At 37.4% G+C, this 14,787-nt stretch overlaps 1 protein-coding gene across 1 annotated transcript in view; it reads right to left on the bottom strand.

The window, feature by feature from the left end:
* Positions 1-273: 273 nt before the first annotated feature.
* The window catches only part of WDR70 (WD repeat domain 70), a 121,919-nt gene continuing 107,405 nt past the window's right edge, over positions 274-14,787 (bottom strand). The window contains exons 14-18 of the mRNA XM_054283576.1: positions 13,209-13,309; positions 11,726-11,805; positions 8,942-9,058; positions 8,442-8,604; positions 274-747 (exon numbers count right to left, since the gene is read on the bottom strand). Coding sequence (XP_054139551.1) covers positions 663-747; positions 8,442-8,604; positions 8,942-9,058; positions 11,726-11,805; positions 13,209-13,309 — 546 coding nt within the window. The 3' untranslated portion in view covers positions 274-662. The remainder of the gene's footprint in view (positions 748-8,441; positions 8,605-8,941; positions 9,059-11,725; positions 11,806-13,208; positions 13,310-14,787) is intronic.

Raw genomic sequence — 14,787 nt, forward strand, 5'->3', positions numbered from 1 at the left:
AACTGTCCATTGCAATTTCACATTTTTTAAAAAATATAAGCTGTATACAATGCTACTGTAGATACTACACATACTGAAAAGGAACATCATGCAAAGAAGTACAGACATTAGAAAACATGTTTTCTAAGATTCACACAGAGTGTGAACTGAATTGTAACTCATGTGAGCAAACAAAATGAACTGAATTTGAATATACACAATAACTAATCTAAACTTTGTTTCACTTGCAAAGCAGTAATCTGTTAGCTCTTAACTGGAAAAAATAAAAAGGAGTCTGAGAAATTGTACTGTTTTATTTGGATGTTTATATTAATTGAACATTGTCATGACATGGCATTTGTAAAGTTGGCAGTAATGAAAAAAACGCCAACATTTGGCAATATAATGAATTCACTATATATAAAGAAATATTTTTCACTTAACTCACAAAGCTAAGTAACTGACATACAGAAGTTATTTGCACAATATAAGTAATTCCTTATTACAAAATTCAGATGTGGGATTAAACCAGTGAAATTCAACAATCCCTTTTTATACTGCAGCAAGTTCTATAAATGGAAGTAATATTTGCTTTCAAACTTTGACCCACTATCTCAAAAAAAGAAATAAATGTTTCATCTTGTTTCAAATGCTCCAAAATTATTCTTTAAACAAATTATTTTTCAAATTTTACGTTTTTTCCACTCTGGCTTGTCTGTTTCATCATCTTCTGGTTCCACTTCTGCAAAAACTGTTTTTGGCTGCGTTCTAGAAAACATTAAAAAGATTAAAATAATGGTCAGACTACAATACTTCACCAGAAACTGTATGAGACAGGCACTAGACACCAACAAAATAGATACATATAGACACTTTCCAAAAAAGAGTATACTAGGCTTGACCATTTTTTATTTTTGACAATAACCTACCAACTAACCTTCTCAGAACTGAAGAAACCTGCAGCTCACAGACAAACAAGCACAACAAACACACACGTGTTACAAGTATTATTTCCTCATGAGCTTACAATCAGTATCTGTATATTCCATGAACAAAATTAATACAGAAGTGAGGAACAAATACATTTAATTCCACGCTAGAAAAGCAGAGCCACTGGCCTCCTCAATCCGTTACTTTTTGAAAAGAAACTTCCATTTTGATACACTGTAGAGCAACAACAGCCATAAAGTGAAAACAGAACAGCTAAGCCAGGTTTCTGGCTAAGCCTGTGCATGAAAAAACAGTTTCTTCCCCAGAGACTTTATCTAACACTACTGTAACATAAAAAATGTAATGATCTTCAGATGAGAATACAGTGTATCTGACAGTCAAGCTTGATAGTATCAATTCCTCCACTCTTTGTGCAAACTTTAAAATACCACTTAAACTTTACAAAAGTAATTACTGATTACTTTCTAAACGAACACAGTATCAAGTAGCAATTCAATAAATTGTTTGGACATTCAGTTCTCTTGTTTTATAGTTTAACAACTGCATGGTCCCTTTTTCCAACTTAATTCTCAGCAGTCACTGCAGAGCTGAAACTATCAGATTTCTGATGGTGGTTGTGCTCAACTTCTCAACATGACAACATATAAAATGCACCCAAGGCAGTCATCATCTCATTACTATATTAACTAATGTTTTTGTATCACCCTAAGGATGTGAAGCGTTATTATTGAAACAACTGTTATTTGGCAAGCTCTACAAATTGCATAAAATTGTGCCTCCCTTACGTAGCACAATAGGCAAAATCCCATGTTGCCTCTGACTTGTGATAGCAAACCATCCGCTCTTATGGAGCAGGTTCTCCACTTGTTACATATGTGACACAAACAGGTTCAAAAATCACCAAAACGAGTTAAAGACAACTGCCCTTACATGCACGATCTTTCTATTGCCCTGCCTGCCCCTCCATCCTCCAAGCTTGCCATGGAGGAAAGGGTCATGCTGGTAATTCCAGAGATGGCCCCACTCCGACTGGCACATGGTCCCTGGGTGCAGGCTGTAGCAGACCTTGCACCCAGATGAGGACCTACACTGTGGAAGTTACATGAGTCCTTCTACTGCCCATGGAAAGCATAAATGAGATTAAAAATATTTTCCAGTTTTAAAATTTCATTATACAATACCTCTGTAAACTCTACTTAACCCATTGCTGAAGAAAGAAGTTAGAAGTTAGAAAGAAAATCACCATTGAATCTGAAACAGACACCAGGGATGAAGGCCTTATTGGCTGAATACTGGATTTTGCTAGCCTCTGAAAAGGAAGAATGTATGGAATCTTCTCTTTTTTTTCCTACAAACACATACTGACAATGGTTTATTTAGCCCATTTTAGCAATGTACCCTCCTTTCACCACAATAGATGAAAAGTATCTAAATGTCCTCTAGGATGACCTCTGTATTAAGAGTTTCATTAGTAAAGCACAACTAATGGAGGCCCATAATTTCTGACCACAAACCTGCAACTGTCCTAATTCAGATAAACATTTCCAACTTACAGGAATGAATAAATTTATGAAACAAGCAGCAAAACTTAAGTTTTTTCCAAGATATGAGTGGCACTGAAAAATGTACAGACTTCAGAAAAGGTCATGTGAGTATAGGAAAGCTGAGGTAGGGGAAGAAGGAGAAAAAAGGGGAAAAAAAAGAGAAACCATACCATAATCTAGAGGTATTCATCTAGAGGTATTCAGCTAAAGCAAAAATATGCAGAGGAAGACAAGTTTGCTTGCTACCTCACTTTCTAAAATTACCATGAAATAGCTATAGCCTCAGCTGAAATGTAAACTGTTCCAGCTCCACAATCTACATAGCTGTAACTGAGGCATGTAGGGTGATTTATATGCCTGACCATTTTAAAACACTGTTTTTGTTATTGCTTTATCAGCAGTGATCATTTAATCTAATTTAAACACAATTTTTTTCTGCTTAGTAACTGCAGTAAATGTAGGAGTTTGCTGTATGATTAAAATTCTTACAAGTTTTCTTCTATTAAGTATTCTTATTTCTGAGGGCTGTGTTCTTTTTCCCCATCAAATTTCTCAGTTTTATTTATACTTGGCTTTGGGGGTTGATTTCAGTTTGCTAGGGATCTGTGTGGCAGATCCCATGGCAGAATACTATAGAGAGCAAAGGGCCCAAGGAAAGCTGGTTGACATTTGAGGAAATCTCCTCAAAACAGATTACATTTCATCTGCAGAAAGTACAGCCTGGCTGTAGCCTGGCATGGATGCATATGGATCTGACTGTGATAAATCCCAAACTCCAAAAGGGAAGAACACAAAGGAGGCAAGGGTACCCTCAGCTAAAAGGAACAGAGGCATTCCATGAACACAGAGGAACAGAGTCAGGAGAGCCAAAGCTTAGATGGAACTGAAACAGAAAAGAAATGTCAGAGGCAAGAACAAAGAATTTCTACAGCTACACTGACAGCCAAAGGAATATGAAGGAAAATGAGCAGGTAAACCACTAACATAGCATATGGAAAAAGCCAAGATACTCGTTGCTTTTTTCGGCTCCATTTTCCCTGAAAAGGTCTGTCCTCAGGCCTGCAAGCACTCCTACACTATAGTAGAGTCTTTGGTAGGGTCTGAGACATTTCCAACAGGAAGAGGAAGACACAGTTTGTAGCTCACAGGACGTGTAAAAATCTGTATCACATAGGTGGATCCAGAGGTACTGAGGGAGCTGGCCCATGTCATTGCAAGGGCACTCTGTCATCACTGAGGTGAAATGGTGACTGGGAGAGGGTCTCAATGGCTAGAAAAAGTAATTATCGTCTTTGTGAAGGGCAAAAGGAGGATTTGGAGAATTACCTCAGTTTGCAGGAAAGCTACGTAATGAATCCCAGTGGAATGCATTTCCAGATATATGAAGGACATCGAGGTGCCAGGGAGCAGCCTGCATGGACTTAGCAAGGGCATACTGTGCCTGGCAACCAAACTGCAAGAACAGGCTGCCCAGACAGGTGTGGGAATTTCCATCCTTGATGATATTTAACCTTGGTTCAGCAAACCCCCAAACAACCCAAATCTAACTGGATCTGAGCAGTGAACACACTTCATGCAGGAGCTTGGACTACATGACTTCAGGCATTACCTTCCTACCTAAATTGTTCTATGATCCTGTGTTTCCACATGACTGTCAGCTGAAACCAGTATCTCATACACTGAAAAATGCATTCCTATTGTGGGTTATGGTAACAGGCTGCAAACAAAAATGGGAAAACAAACTAGCATGATTTATTTATACTATGTGCTTCTCTTTACTTCAGTGGTTTTCAAGATATTCAGATACGCAGGCCTCTAGAAAATTTCCAGGGGCCATGAAGACTGCTTTAGTCACCACAATCCCTCTGGTTATGGGTGGTTTTTCTTAATTGCTTTTCAGGGATCCAGTAAAAGTAGCTCGTTGACATGTGAGGATAATAGACTAGCAGATAAATAACACTGCAGCAGCACAACCAGCTGGACATGACAACTGCATATCACAACATGTGACTCATGTCAAAGTAACTTCTGAAATTTGTGTTTATGTTGCACTGAAACAAAGAAAAAAGATTTTCAAGTATGCATGGAAACCAGAATAATGTCATAAAGGTCACTTCCAGACAGAAAAGTTAAGGTTTTCACATCATCAGGTTTTTCATTCTTCATCCCACCAACCAGCTTGACTCTTTTCTAAATCTCAGGGGCTTCCCTCTCAAAAGTACCAATTTATAAAATAATATTTAGGATAAATAGAACAATGCATGCCAACAAGGCTGCTATTACAAGACATTCTGCTTAGTCCTGATTTTTCATCTAACAATACTCGAGCCGTTACATGACTAACACTTCACAGACTGGCATTCCCCTTGAGAAAAGGTTCAGTGAACACAACACAGCTACAGACTCTTGCTTCAAGTCATTACCTTTTGACAGTGACAAACAGCAATGAAAAAGACTGCAAAATAGGGGTAACATCAGTGAAATGAAAGGTATTTTTGCTAACTCCAGTTTACCTTGTTGAGGAGGGAAATTTCACCCTTACTTTCTCCCTGGTACAGAAGAAAGCTGCATCTGATTAAGCACTCAGCTACAATGCTTAGTAATTCCTGCTGATCCTTCAGAGGGACATCTGAAGTCATTATAATATATCTGTACAGCTGTGTTAAAACAAACAGCTCACAAAGAATGTAATTTTCAAACATTTACAACTGATGCCTCAAGTTCCTTTCCTGTAGTTCTTTACTTGAAATCTTCAATCTGTCCTTCCTTTCCTTTCACTCCAGTGGAAAGGCTCTTGCCAAGGACTCTAACAAGCCTTTTCCTGAGAAATCTCAAGATCTTTTCCTTATCCTCATCCATTATGACTTTTCTGCTGTGTTGATCATATCTTATTTGACACTTTATTCACATTGGGCTTCTGTGACATGTCATCTCCTGATTCAGCATGTACTTCTTACCACCCCCAGTATCCTTTTCAGCAGCATCTGTTTTTCACCAATTCTTTTGCCTCTTACGTACTTCCCCCTCCTATTTGGCTCAAATGTCAGGAGGAGCAGAAAGGTCAAGCTAATGATAACAAGCTTGAAACATTTTTCAAGTCATAAATAATACAGATGAACATTCAGCTTCAAGAGTAAATTATGCACCTTTAACTCCAAAAAAAGAGATATATTTTTACATAGAATGCATAAACTAACAGAAGTCATGCATTTCTTAGAAAATTTATTGAAGTGAAAAACATAGAATGGTTTGGGTTGGAAGGACCCTAAAGATCACCCAGTTCCAACTCCCCTGCCATGGGCAGGGACACCTTCCACCAGAGCGGGCTGCTCAGAGCCTCATCCAGCCTGGCCTTGAACACTTCCAGGGATGGTGCATTCACAGCTTCTCTGGGCAACTTGTTCTGTGCCTCACTACTCTCTAAATAAAGAATTTCTTCATAACATCTAATCTAAATCTCTCTTTTTTTAGTTTAAAACTGTTTCCCCTTGTCCAGTCACTACCCCCCCACGCACAGAAGTCACTCTCCCTCATATACAATTTAAAAAGCATTACATCTGCCAGCTGATTGAGAAAGATCTAGCAACTACGGATCAGGGACAGGCAAATCAATCCAGTCATCATATTCCAAATTACGAAAACGGATTAACCAGAAAAGTGCATTTCTTAATCTTCTCAGACTAAAACTATTTAGTAACTATTACTGGAGAAAATGAATCAACTATAGTTTCCTTACACATTTTCTGAAGAAGGAGAGTGAAAACTTTATGTGCACAGACAGCACAGGACCAAAAGCCTTGTCAAACAAAAGATATATCAAGCGGATAGTTTTATACCATGTTTAAGTAAGAATTTACTACAAGAAATTTGTGGAAAAACTGGTAGCAGAAGAATAAAGTAGTAAAAGAATAAACATTATTTGAAGAAATGAAACATACTGGACGTATTTACTACAAGAAATGTGGAAAAGCTGGTAGCAGAAGAATAAAGTAGTAAAAGAATAAACACTATTTAAAGAAATGAAACATACTGGATGTATGGCTTTTAGGTCTTAAGACAGTGTATGATTTTTAAAATGTATCAGAATATCACCTTTCCTAAATCTATAGTATAACTAAGTCTACAGTGTAACTAATGCTATAGCTAAAGCACCTGTCCTGTATACAAACCAGTACTGCATGATAATTTGGATCAATTACTTCCAGTTTGCATATTTTATTAAATATAAGTCTGTAAGTACATCTGTAAAATGCATTTTATGTACAGGCTACATATCCATGCTTTGAAAAATCAGATGCAGGATATAATAATAATAGTATATATTATTGTATTGTATATATTGTAATAGCACAGCTTTATGTGGCTGTGCTATTATATACTCCTGAATTTCTGAAAACTAAGAACACAATCCAGTTTCTGCATTTCATTGTATTAGATATTATTAGCATTATTATTAGTGCTGGTTTTATTATTATTATTAGTAGTAGTAGTAGTATTACGCTATTGTTAAAATGTTATTATTCTTTGGGAGTTTTTTCATGCTCTTTGCAGAGACTGTATCTGAAATTGAAACTTTTAAAGCAAGGATAGTGGCTTGAGGCTCTCATCCTCACCAGGATGAGATTTATCAGCCGACAAAGCCATCAAGGCAGTGTGCTGCTGGCTGCAGTCCAATTCCCCCAGTACACATCACTGTCTGGTGTGTAAGTTAATAGCAGCCTGGATTTGCATCCTGCCCACTTCTCAGCCAGCTCTCCTCTTCCCCTGCAGCCACATCTTTAACAAGGAACTGTAATGAGATCTGGCCACCTGACACAGTAAACCTCCTCTAACATAGCTTTGTTTTAAAACTTTCATGTTTACTACATTGCAGGTGTTGGGGACGAAACTTAATATACAATCAATGAAGTCAGTAAGCCAAAAATATGCTGAAGTATCCATCTACCTGATGGAATGTGTGGTTGTACTTACTTTTGAGGATGGATTCCTCAAATAAAACCAGATGCCTACACATTCCAAATATATTTCCCCTCTTGCAATCAAACAGTTAAAAATCAATATTTAACATATTCATTACAACAACTGCTACAGAATTAGCTTTCAAATATCCCCTCTTTGGTACCAAGTTGTTCTATAATGCATTGGTTTGATGTATAACACCAAATGCCATACTTATCAATTACCAGTGTACCATATTTAATTAATTACCTGCTCAAAGCCAGGCTGGGTCGCTGATATTCTCAAGCTGCTTCAGAACTGCTATTTAGTTACCTTTGTGAACATGTGGGTCAAGTCAGAAAACAAATATCATCATCCAAAAGCTGAGATTCTGTGGATTTACCAAGGTTTTACCACAAAAATATTGATAAGGCTCTTCAACTTATGTAACACCTGAAAACTTATTTCTTTATGTTGAATTTTTGGTAGATTTTACCAGTTTTTAATTTTTATCAGCTGCAATTTTTAATATTGCTGTACCTTTAAAACCAAGTTAATTCAAGCAGTTATTTGGGTCCTCATATAGGAAAAATTCAGATAAAAACTTATGATAGTTGAGAAATCATCTTATCATAACACCACATAAATATTTTGAAGGTTTAGTCTAAGAATCAGTCAGAACTAGAGGGTGTGTTGGAAAATCATCTCAATATACCAATGGGACAGTACCCTATTAAAAGGTATACTGAGGTTTAAGACACTGATTTGGAGAAGATTCTAAACTCAAATCAATTTTGAAGGCTTTAAAATAACTTCTAGCACTGACAGGTACATTTTAGAAGCAGAAATGTGAAATTTCAACAATTTAACCTCCTGGAAACTTGTATCTTTATAAAAGAGTATATTCTTGGTTCAGATATTTGTGGCAGCAATCCAAAAAAGGCAAAGTATAGCATTAAAAACATCTATTTTAACTAAACTCCTACTGGCCTCCAGAAATATGACTTGTACTCTTAATTGTTTCCTTACTTAGCATATGCCGGAGCCACCCAGTATGGATTTTCCTCCGCTTCCTTCGCGTGACGTAGAATGGCCTCTCGAGGATTGCTGTCATCTGTCTTGTCCAGGGCAATGTTCTTGACTATGTATGATGACAGGGTGACCCCGTGAGTCCCAACACGGCCACCACGACCTGTGGCATGAAGAGAAAAGTACTTAAGAAATATGCAGAGCCTGCAACGGTGACCTGATACAAAGGGGTTATTTAATGCTATAGGAAGGGTTTAACTTAGGGCTGCATTCAGGTGGGTTTTTACTGACTATGTAACTCAAAGTAAGCCATTGTAATTACTAATTTTTTTGCAGGCAAGCACTCCAATGAGACATCAATGTCTTAAAGTGCTGGACACTGACCATACATCTACGGAACAGAGTCACCACCCAAAAAATGCAAATCCAAATGAATGTAGAACCAAAACATGATGGCTCCTTTGTCATACAACAGTTCAAAATTATTATGACTAGATTACCTGCTCCTGCTACTGGAGGTTCAGGTTTGTGAGACTTCATGGGGTCCAACCTATCCTTCTCCAGCTGTTTCCTCGTGCTTCGTTGTCGTGGTTCACGGAACATTGGAAGTGCATGGGCTGAAGGGTCACAGTTTGGACAAAATGAAATGTTAGAAATTCCATTTATTTTTTAACATTTTAAATACAAAGAGTTGGATTCTTCCTTGCAATGGAAGAGATGTCAGGAGCAGTAATACCATATCCAAACAGTGGTTTACTGAGTTGTATTTTCAGGCATTTCTTTCTGCTGAATTTTTACCAGATGAAAACAGTCAGATATCAGAGTTCCTACAAGCAGGAGCCGCTCATCTGAAATACTGTTATGCATATTTCATTCATACCTCTATCAGCATTGTGCGACCTATCAGTTACTCTCTTCTAAACTTCCCATGTTTCTTCAGCTTTCTCATATTCTAAGAGCACAACAAGGCACTTGATACATTCTTGGATAGGAGAAAGAGTGGAGCAGAAACCCCTCAATGATTCCAAATGTAACTTTATGCACATGAAGTCACAATCATGTTCTTTCTTAAATAATACGATTAATCACAATTGGAAAAATAACGTAACTGTGAAAGCCTGGCTAAATTGTCAGGATTTAGAACTTCTATTTCCTCATAAAAGTGTTATCTTGAGTCACAGTAATGCCTTTGATCCACTCAGACAAGAGAGTACTTTGTCAGCGACAAAGAAACACCACGTAAGTGGGCATGGCTTTCTTGCAGAGAGGCTTAGATGTCACATGCAGGTGTGCTCATCGCTACTGTTTCCCCAAACTTGGGAAATTGTGTAGCAGTCAAATGATCCAACAAAGACAAAAAATAACCAAATAAATCCTAAATTTAGGAAGATCATCTCTGTACTGAATTTTAAAAAACATCAGGTAGCATTCAGGCACTTAGCTTGAGTTTTCAGCTTATTTCTGTAAGCCTGTTCAGTTTATTAGACTGAATGAAGTCACAGCAGGTCTTTGGAAACAAATGTTTAAGCTTTATTTTTGCAGATTTCATTAAGTATGAAATGCCAGGGACAATTTTCTGGCAGGCACTAAGCTTGATCAGTTTCCACAGAGCATCTGAGGTGACTAACACACAGATCCCAAGCCTTTGCCATTTGTGGAGTCAAGGTTGTCTGAGGGAAAACCATGCTGTGTATTCCTATGTTTTAAAAGTGACACTTAATCCCTTAAAACAACATTCCTGCATTTTAAGTAGCCATTACAGGCAATTCTGATATTAAAGAGCAACAAGAAATCTGATCGGGAAAAAAAAACTGAAAGAAAAAAAAGGGGGAAAAAAAGAGAAGAAAAAACAGGTCAGTTCACTTTGCAAAAGCACTTCAGAGATCTTCAGGTCTTCCCAGTTCTATCTGTAAACTTAGACATCTAACCTCTGAAAAGTTTCCAAAATATGCAAAAAAATTAAAAATTTGCAAATTTGCTGAGCAAATCCTTACAGTGTTTTTCTGCATTGATGCATATGGAAGCATCTTTGTTTAGTTTCAAAATTACGTGGAAGAAACAGCTAATCAGCTAAAACTCAGCGATCAAATCCCAAAAATTTGCATAACTGGGACCTGCATCTTTCAATGACATTTATAAATGCCACTGAACACACAAGTTCCACTGGATTTTAAGCAGAATTTGTTTTAAAAAATCACAGAAGTTCTTTAGAATATAAACACTAATTACAGTGCACACAAATCATTACAATGAAGGATGCATTAAGAGCACCCAATGAGGAACAATATCCCTGATCCTTGGTAGTTGCTACTTAAATTTAAGGTCCCAAAAACTGGAGCTGGACATCTGTAGCAGTAAGATAGGCTGGAGACAGCTGCGGATGGGAAATGCCCAAGATGGGAACCTGGAACCAAAGTGCCTTGATATGGGTCTAGTTACCAAGACTGCCCCAACTTCTTCATTCTAAACCTCTTTATGCTTATTATGCTACCAAACAACTTGTTTGTTTTATAGAGAAATGGCTTTAGTATGTGTAAAACCAAGACTACTAGAAATCAGAACTGAACACCCTGGAACTGGAAGAGGATGAAGAGAAGCAGGACACCACAACCCGTGACTGTTCTCATTTCACATGAGAAAACACTACACAGGACAGTGCTAATGGGGATGGTCAAGATCTCTCAGTTAATTCCCTCATTCCATTGTAAAATCTGTCACTGGGAAAAAGCAGATCATTGAACACTCTATACTAGCAATGATAACTATTTCTTATGTGTCAGTGATCCCTACTGCAAACATAAGTGCTCAAAAATCCCCGAGGCTAAGGATAGTTAGGCTATTTTAAACCCTGTATAACTTCAGTAAATTATAAATTTTGAAAAATAATTTGCTATTTGTTCAAGACCTATCTCCCGTCTCTGATTTTGTCACTGGTACTGCAAAGGGGTAAAATTCTTCCTAAACCCATCTACATTGCACAATTAAGTTATGGAAAACTAAAGCTGTAAAAATGTTCCAAAATTTTTGAGGCTTTCAGGAGCACCACAATCAATAAACCAACCATTATTAACAACATTACAGAGCATACAGATTAGATATACCTTTCTGTTTCTGCAACGCTATAAAAAATTTGTATGAAGCACCAATACATGACACCAGTGATAAGTGCTCAATGAAAGACTGGTTTTTAGAGGAAAAAAAATAAAGCTAAACAATCTGAAAATAATTTCAAACCTAAGAATGAGCTAAGGATTCTACTACAAAGATATGTTTAAATTTCTTACGTGTTATAATGTAATCCTGTGTGAGAGTCTCTGCTTGTCTCTCTTTTCGTTTTGTTTTGACCACACATAATTTTGCTCCCCTAGGAGGAAACAGAACAGTTCAGTTAGTCTGTTTATACCAAACAGAAACCAGTTTTTATTCAAGACAGTCTCAACAAAATTATACAGCACTCTAAATATTCATGAATGTGTGTATCTTTGCCTGTTCATGCTCATGTGAAGGAGGGTAGGGAGATTACAGTGTTTCTGTTACAGAGCAGTTTATATGACATGCAGAAATAAGGATGGAAGATTCATTTCACACTTCATTTGTCCACAGTACTGTAGTGTGCACATTGGAAGTGCTGCTCTCCAAACTTGGGCACTCATGTGCTCCTGATATAATTCCTCCTAGGCAGCAGAGTTGGCCATTATCTAACCAGAGGTGCCTGTAACACTGAGGCAGGAAAGACTGCATAAGCCTGGCTGCATCAAGATCGATTTAAACCAGTGGTATTTACCTCCTGATGGTAAATACCAGGAAATAAACGAGGCACAAAACTGCGCTAGGACTCTGTGGTCCAAAAAATTATGCCCAACTCCCATGTTCTCTAAACTGCCAAAATCAGAAAAATAAAACTTATTTCCGATAATCTTGTTAACCAGAGTTTATTTTCACACGGAAGCGCCCAGGTAACAGTAAGTATCCAGAAAACATTAACTCAGTTTGGTTTTGGATGGCAGCAAACCACATACATAGGAAGAACACCTTATTTATTCCAGTCAGTATCAATGAATTGTACATTTCCTCCTGGCTGACAGGAAGGAAGAACGCCCCACTTCTCCAGCCAATTCAGATGGCAAAAGAAAATTAATCACAAAACAAGTATTTATAGGCCCTCTACTTAGGCCCTCTTCATCCTAGGTTGGCAAGTCACTGTCTGATAAATCAGTACCACCTTTCCCTTAGATGTACAGACAAAATCCTTGTGTGATAAATGAGGGGGTGAAGAAGACTAAAAGAAAGGTGAGGATGTGTTTCCTTGCTTTGCACATTGTCAAATTGGGTCTTCCAGCATTAGTTCATGAGCACTGAAGTTTGATGCTTCTAAACAAGATATTTACTTCAGGAGGAAAATATGTATTAAGAAACCTGAATACAATACAAAAACCTAAATACAATAAATACCGACTCAGTACCACTTCCTTGGCAACCTCCAACAGTCAGGATGAAAGGTTCATGCAATTAAAAAATGAAAGCACTTGTAAATTCAGGTAGAACAGCCAGCATACTGCAAAAGGAAAAGCCCAGTGGGAAAAGTGCCACTCTTCATAAGCAAACATTTTAGGATATTTTTTTCTTTTTCTACTGCTGCTGAATAAGTAGAACTCTGCAAAACAAATGTTACCAAACCAGTTCTACTAATTTCTTAGTATAATCATTGAATCACAGAATCAGGGTAAATTTGAAGAAAAAACCCCACAATAAATCATAATTACATACCTCTGGCTTTTGACAGGATCATAGTACACTTTGGCTAAACCATTTCCAGTACCAACCATGATCTGGTTCAGCTTAGGATGCCAAAGGCAACGCACAACACTCTGAAACAGAGTGAGATACTGACAGTTAGTTGGTCACTCATCTGAATCTTAGAATTAATATTCACATTGTCAAAGAAAGCATCACACTGGAGCAGGATCAAGCTTAAACATATGAAGGAGCATGTGAATACGTGAATAAATAACACCAGAGTAGAATACAATATAAAAGGAGTGACAACACCAGCATGTAGGCAGTGAAGGAAGTAAAAATTGGAGACAGTGTGATAACTAGTGGTTTCTACAGAAGATTTGCTGCCAGGATCTTCATGGGCACAATAAAAATGGAAAGTTAAAGAGGGATTTGAAGGAGAACAATTAAGTGCTTCAGATAAGATATAGCGATTCAGGCCCTCATGACTTTAGTATTCGTATTTTTAATTCTTAATTCTTCCACTTCATTCATCACTTTATCTGGTTTTTCCCTTCTTGTCATACACTGTTGACCTTTTCACTTGCTGACTGCAGGAATGGAAGAGATGCTGATTTTCACTTATGTTTCTTTCTTCCCCACAACACTAAGAACTTCGTATTTGAAGCCAGTGTCTCACAGTACTGTCACCCTTCTGGTCAGCAGTGAAACTCATTTTCAGACATTAAGAGTATTGTTCTACATGTGACTTTGAATCTCCATGTGAGTACAGTTCTCAGTCTGATTCAGCAGGACAGCACAGAAACTCTAAGACTCAAACTTCTGATTCCAGAGAGCCAAAGTGGGAACAATCTACCACAAAGGACAACATATCTCATCAAAAACACAAAAGAAAGTATCTATTTTTGACACACAGTAATGCCTTAAATGGATATTGTCCAAGGCTGAAGTTGGTTTGTGCCACTTATGTAACAAATGTATCCAGAGCTAGCAAGATGCATTATCTTGTTAGTATTTCACAGAACAATGCTCCCTTTTCTAGCCTTCCCTTTCTTCTCCCTCCAACTTCCCAGTGTATGTTCCATACTATTTCTAGTTTGGTCCAGCCTCCACTTTTTTTATGCTAGCAGACACATAACATTAAAAATATTGAAAAAATTCTGAAGCCTATTCAGCCATTATGAATCAGAACTTCATTTTACCACAACATGATGCATGGCACTCTCCTAAGCTGTTTTTTCTGCTTTGTATTCTCTTTTAGGAAGAAATACTGAGTGGGACTAAGTTTCTTTAATCAAACAGCCATTCTTTACGAGGCTCCCCAGCAAAGCATCCTCCTACATACACACAACATACAACATAACACTTCACCATTTACTTGCAGATACAAATAAACTTGGTTTGCTTATTAAAAGGAAACTACAGAACAACATTTTTAGAGGTAAACCTGAAGCACACAATACAGAGTTGCTAATAAGTTGTTGGATTTAAGTAAGAGTCTTACATATTGTTATGTAATGCTCAAAATGCTAAAGTAATTCTAAAACACCAGAGCTAGTAACAAATATTGAAGGTCAAAGGTGGGTGGCCTTTTCTTTTATTAATATTT

Source organism: Melozone crissalis, unplaced genomic scaffold, assembly GCF_028551555.1.
Source record: "Melozone crissalis strain CALT ecotype California unplaced genomic scaffold, PUWL_Pcris_2 ptg000036l_1, whole genome shotgun sequence".
Taxonomy (NCBI): Eukaryota; Metazoa; Chordata; class Aves; order Passeriformes; family Passerellidae; genus Melozone; species Melozone crissalis.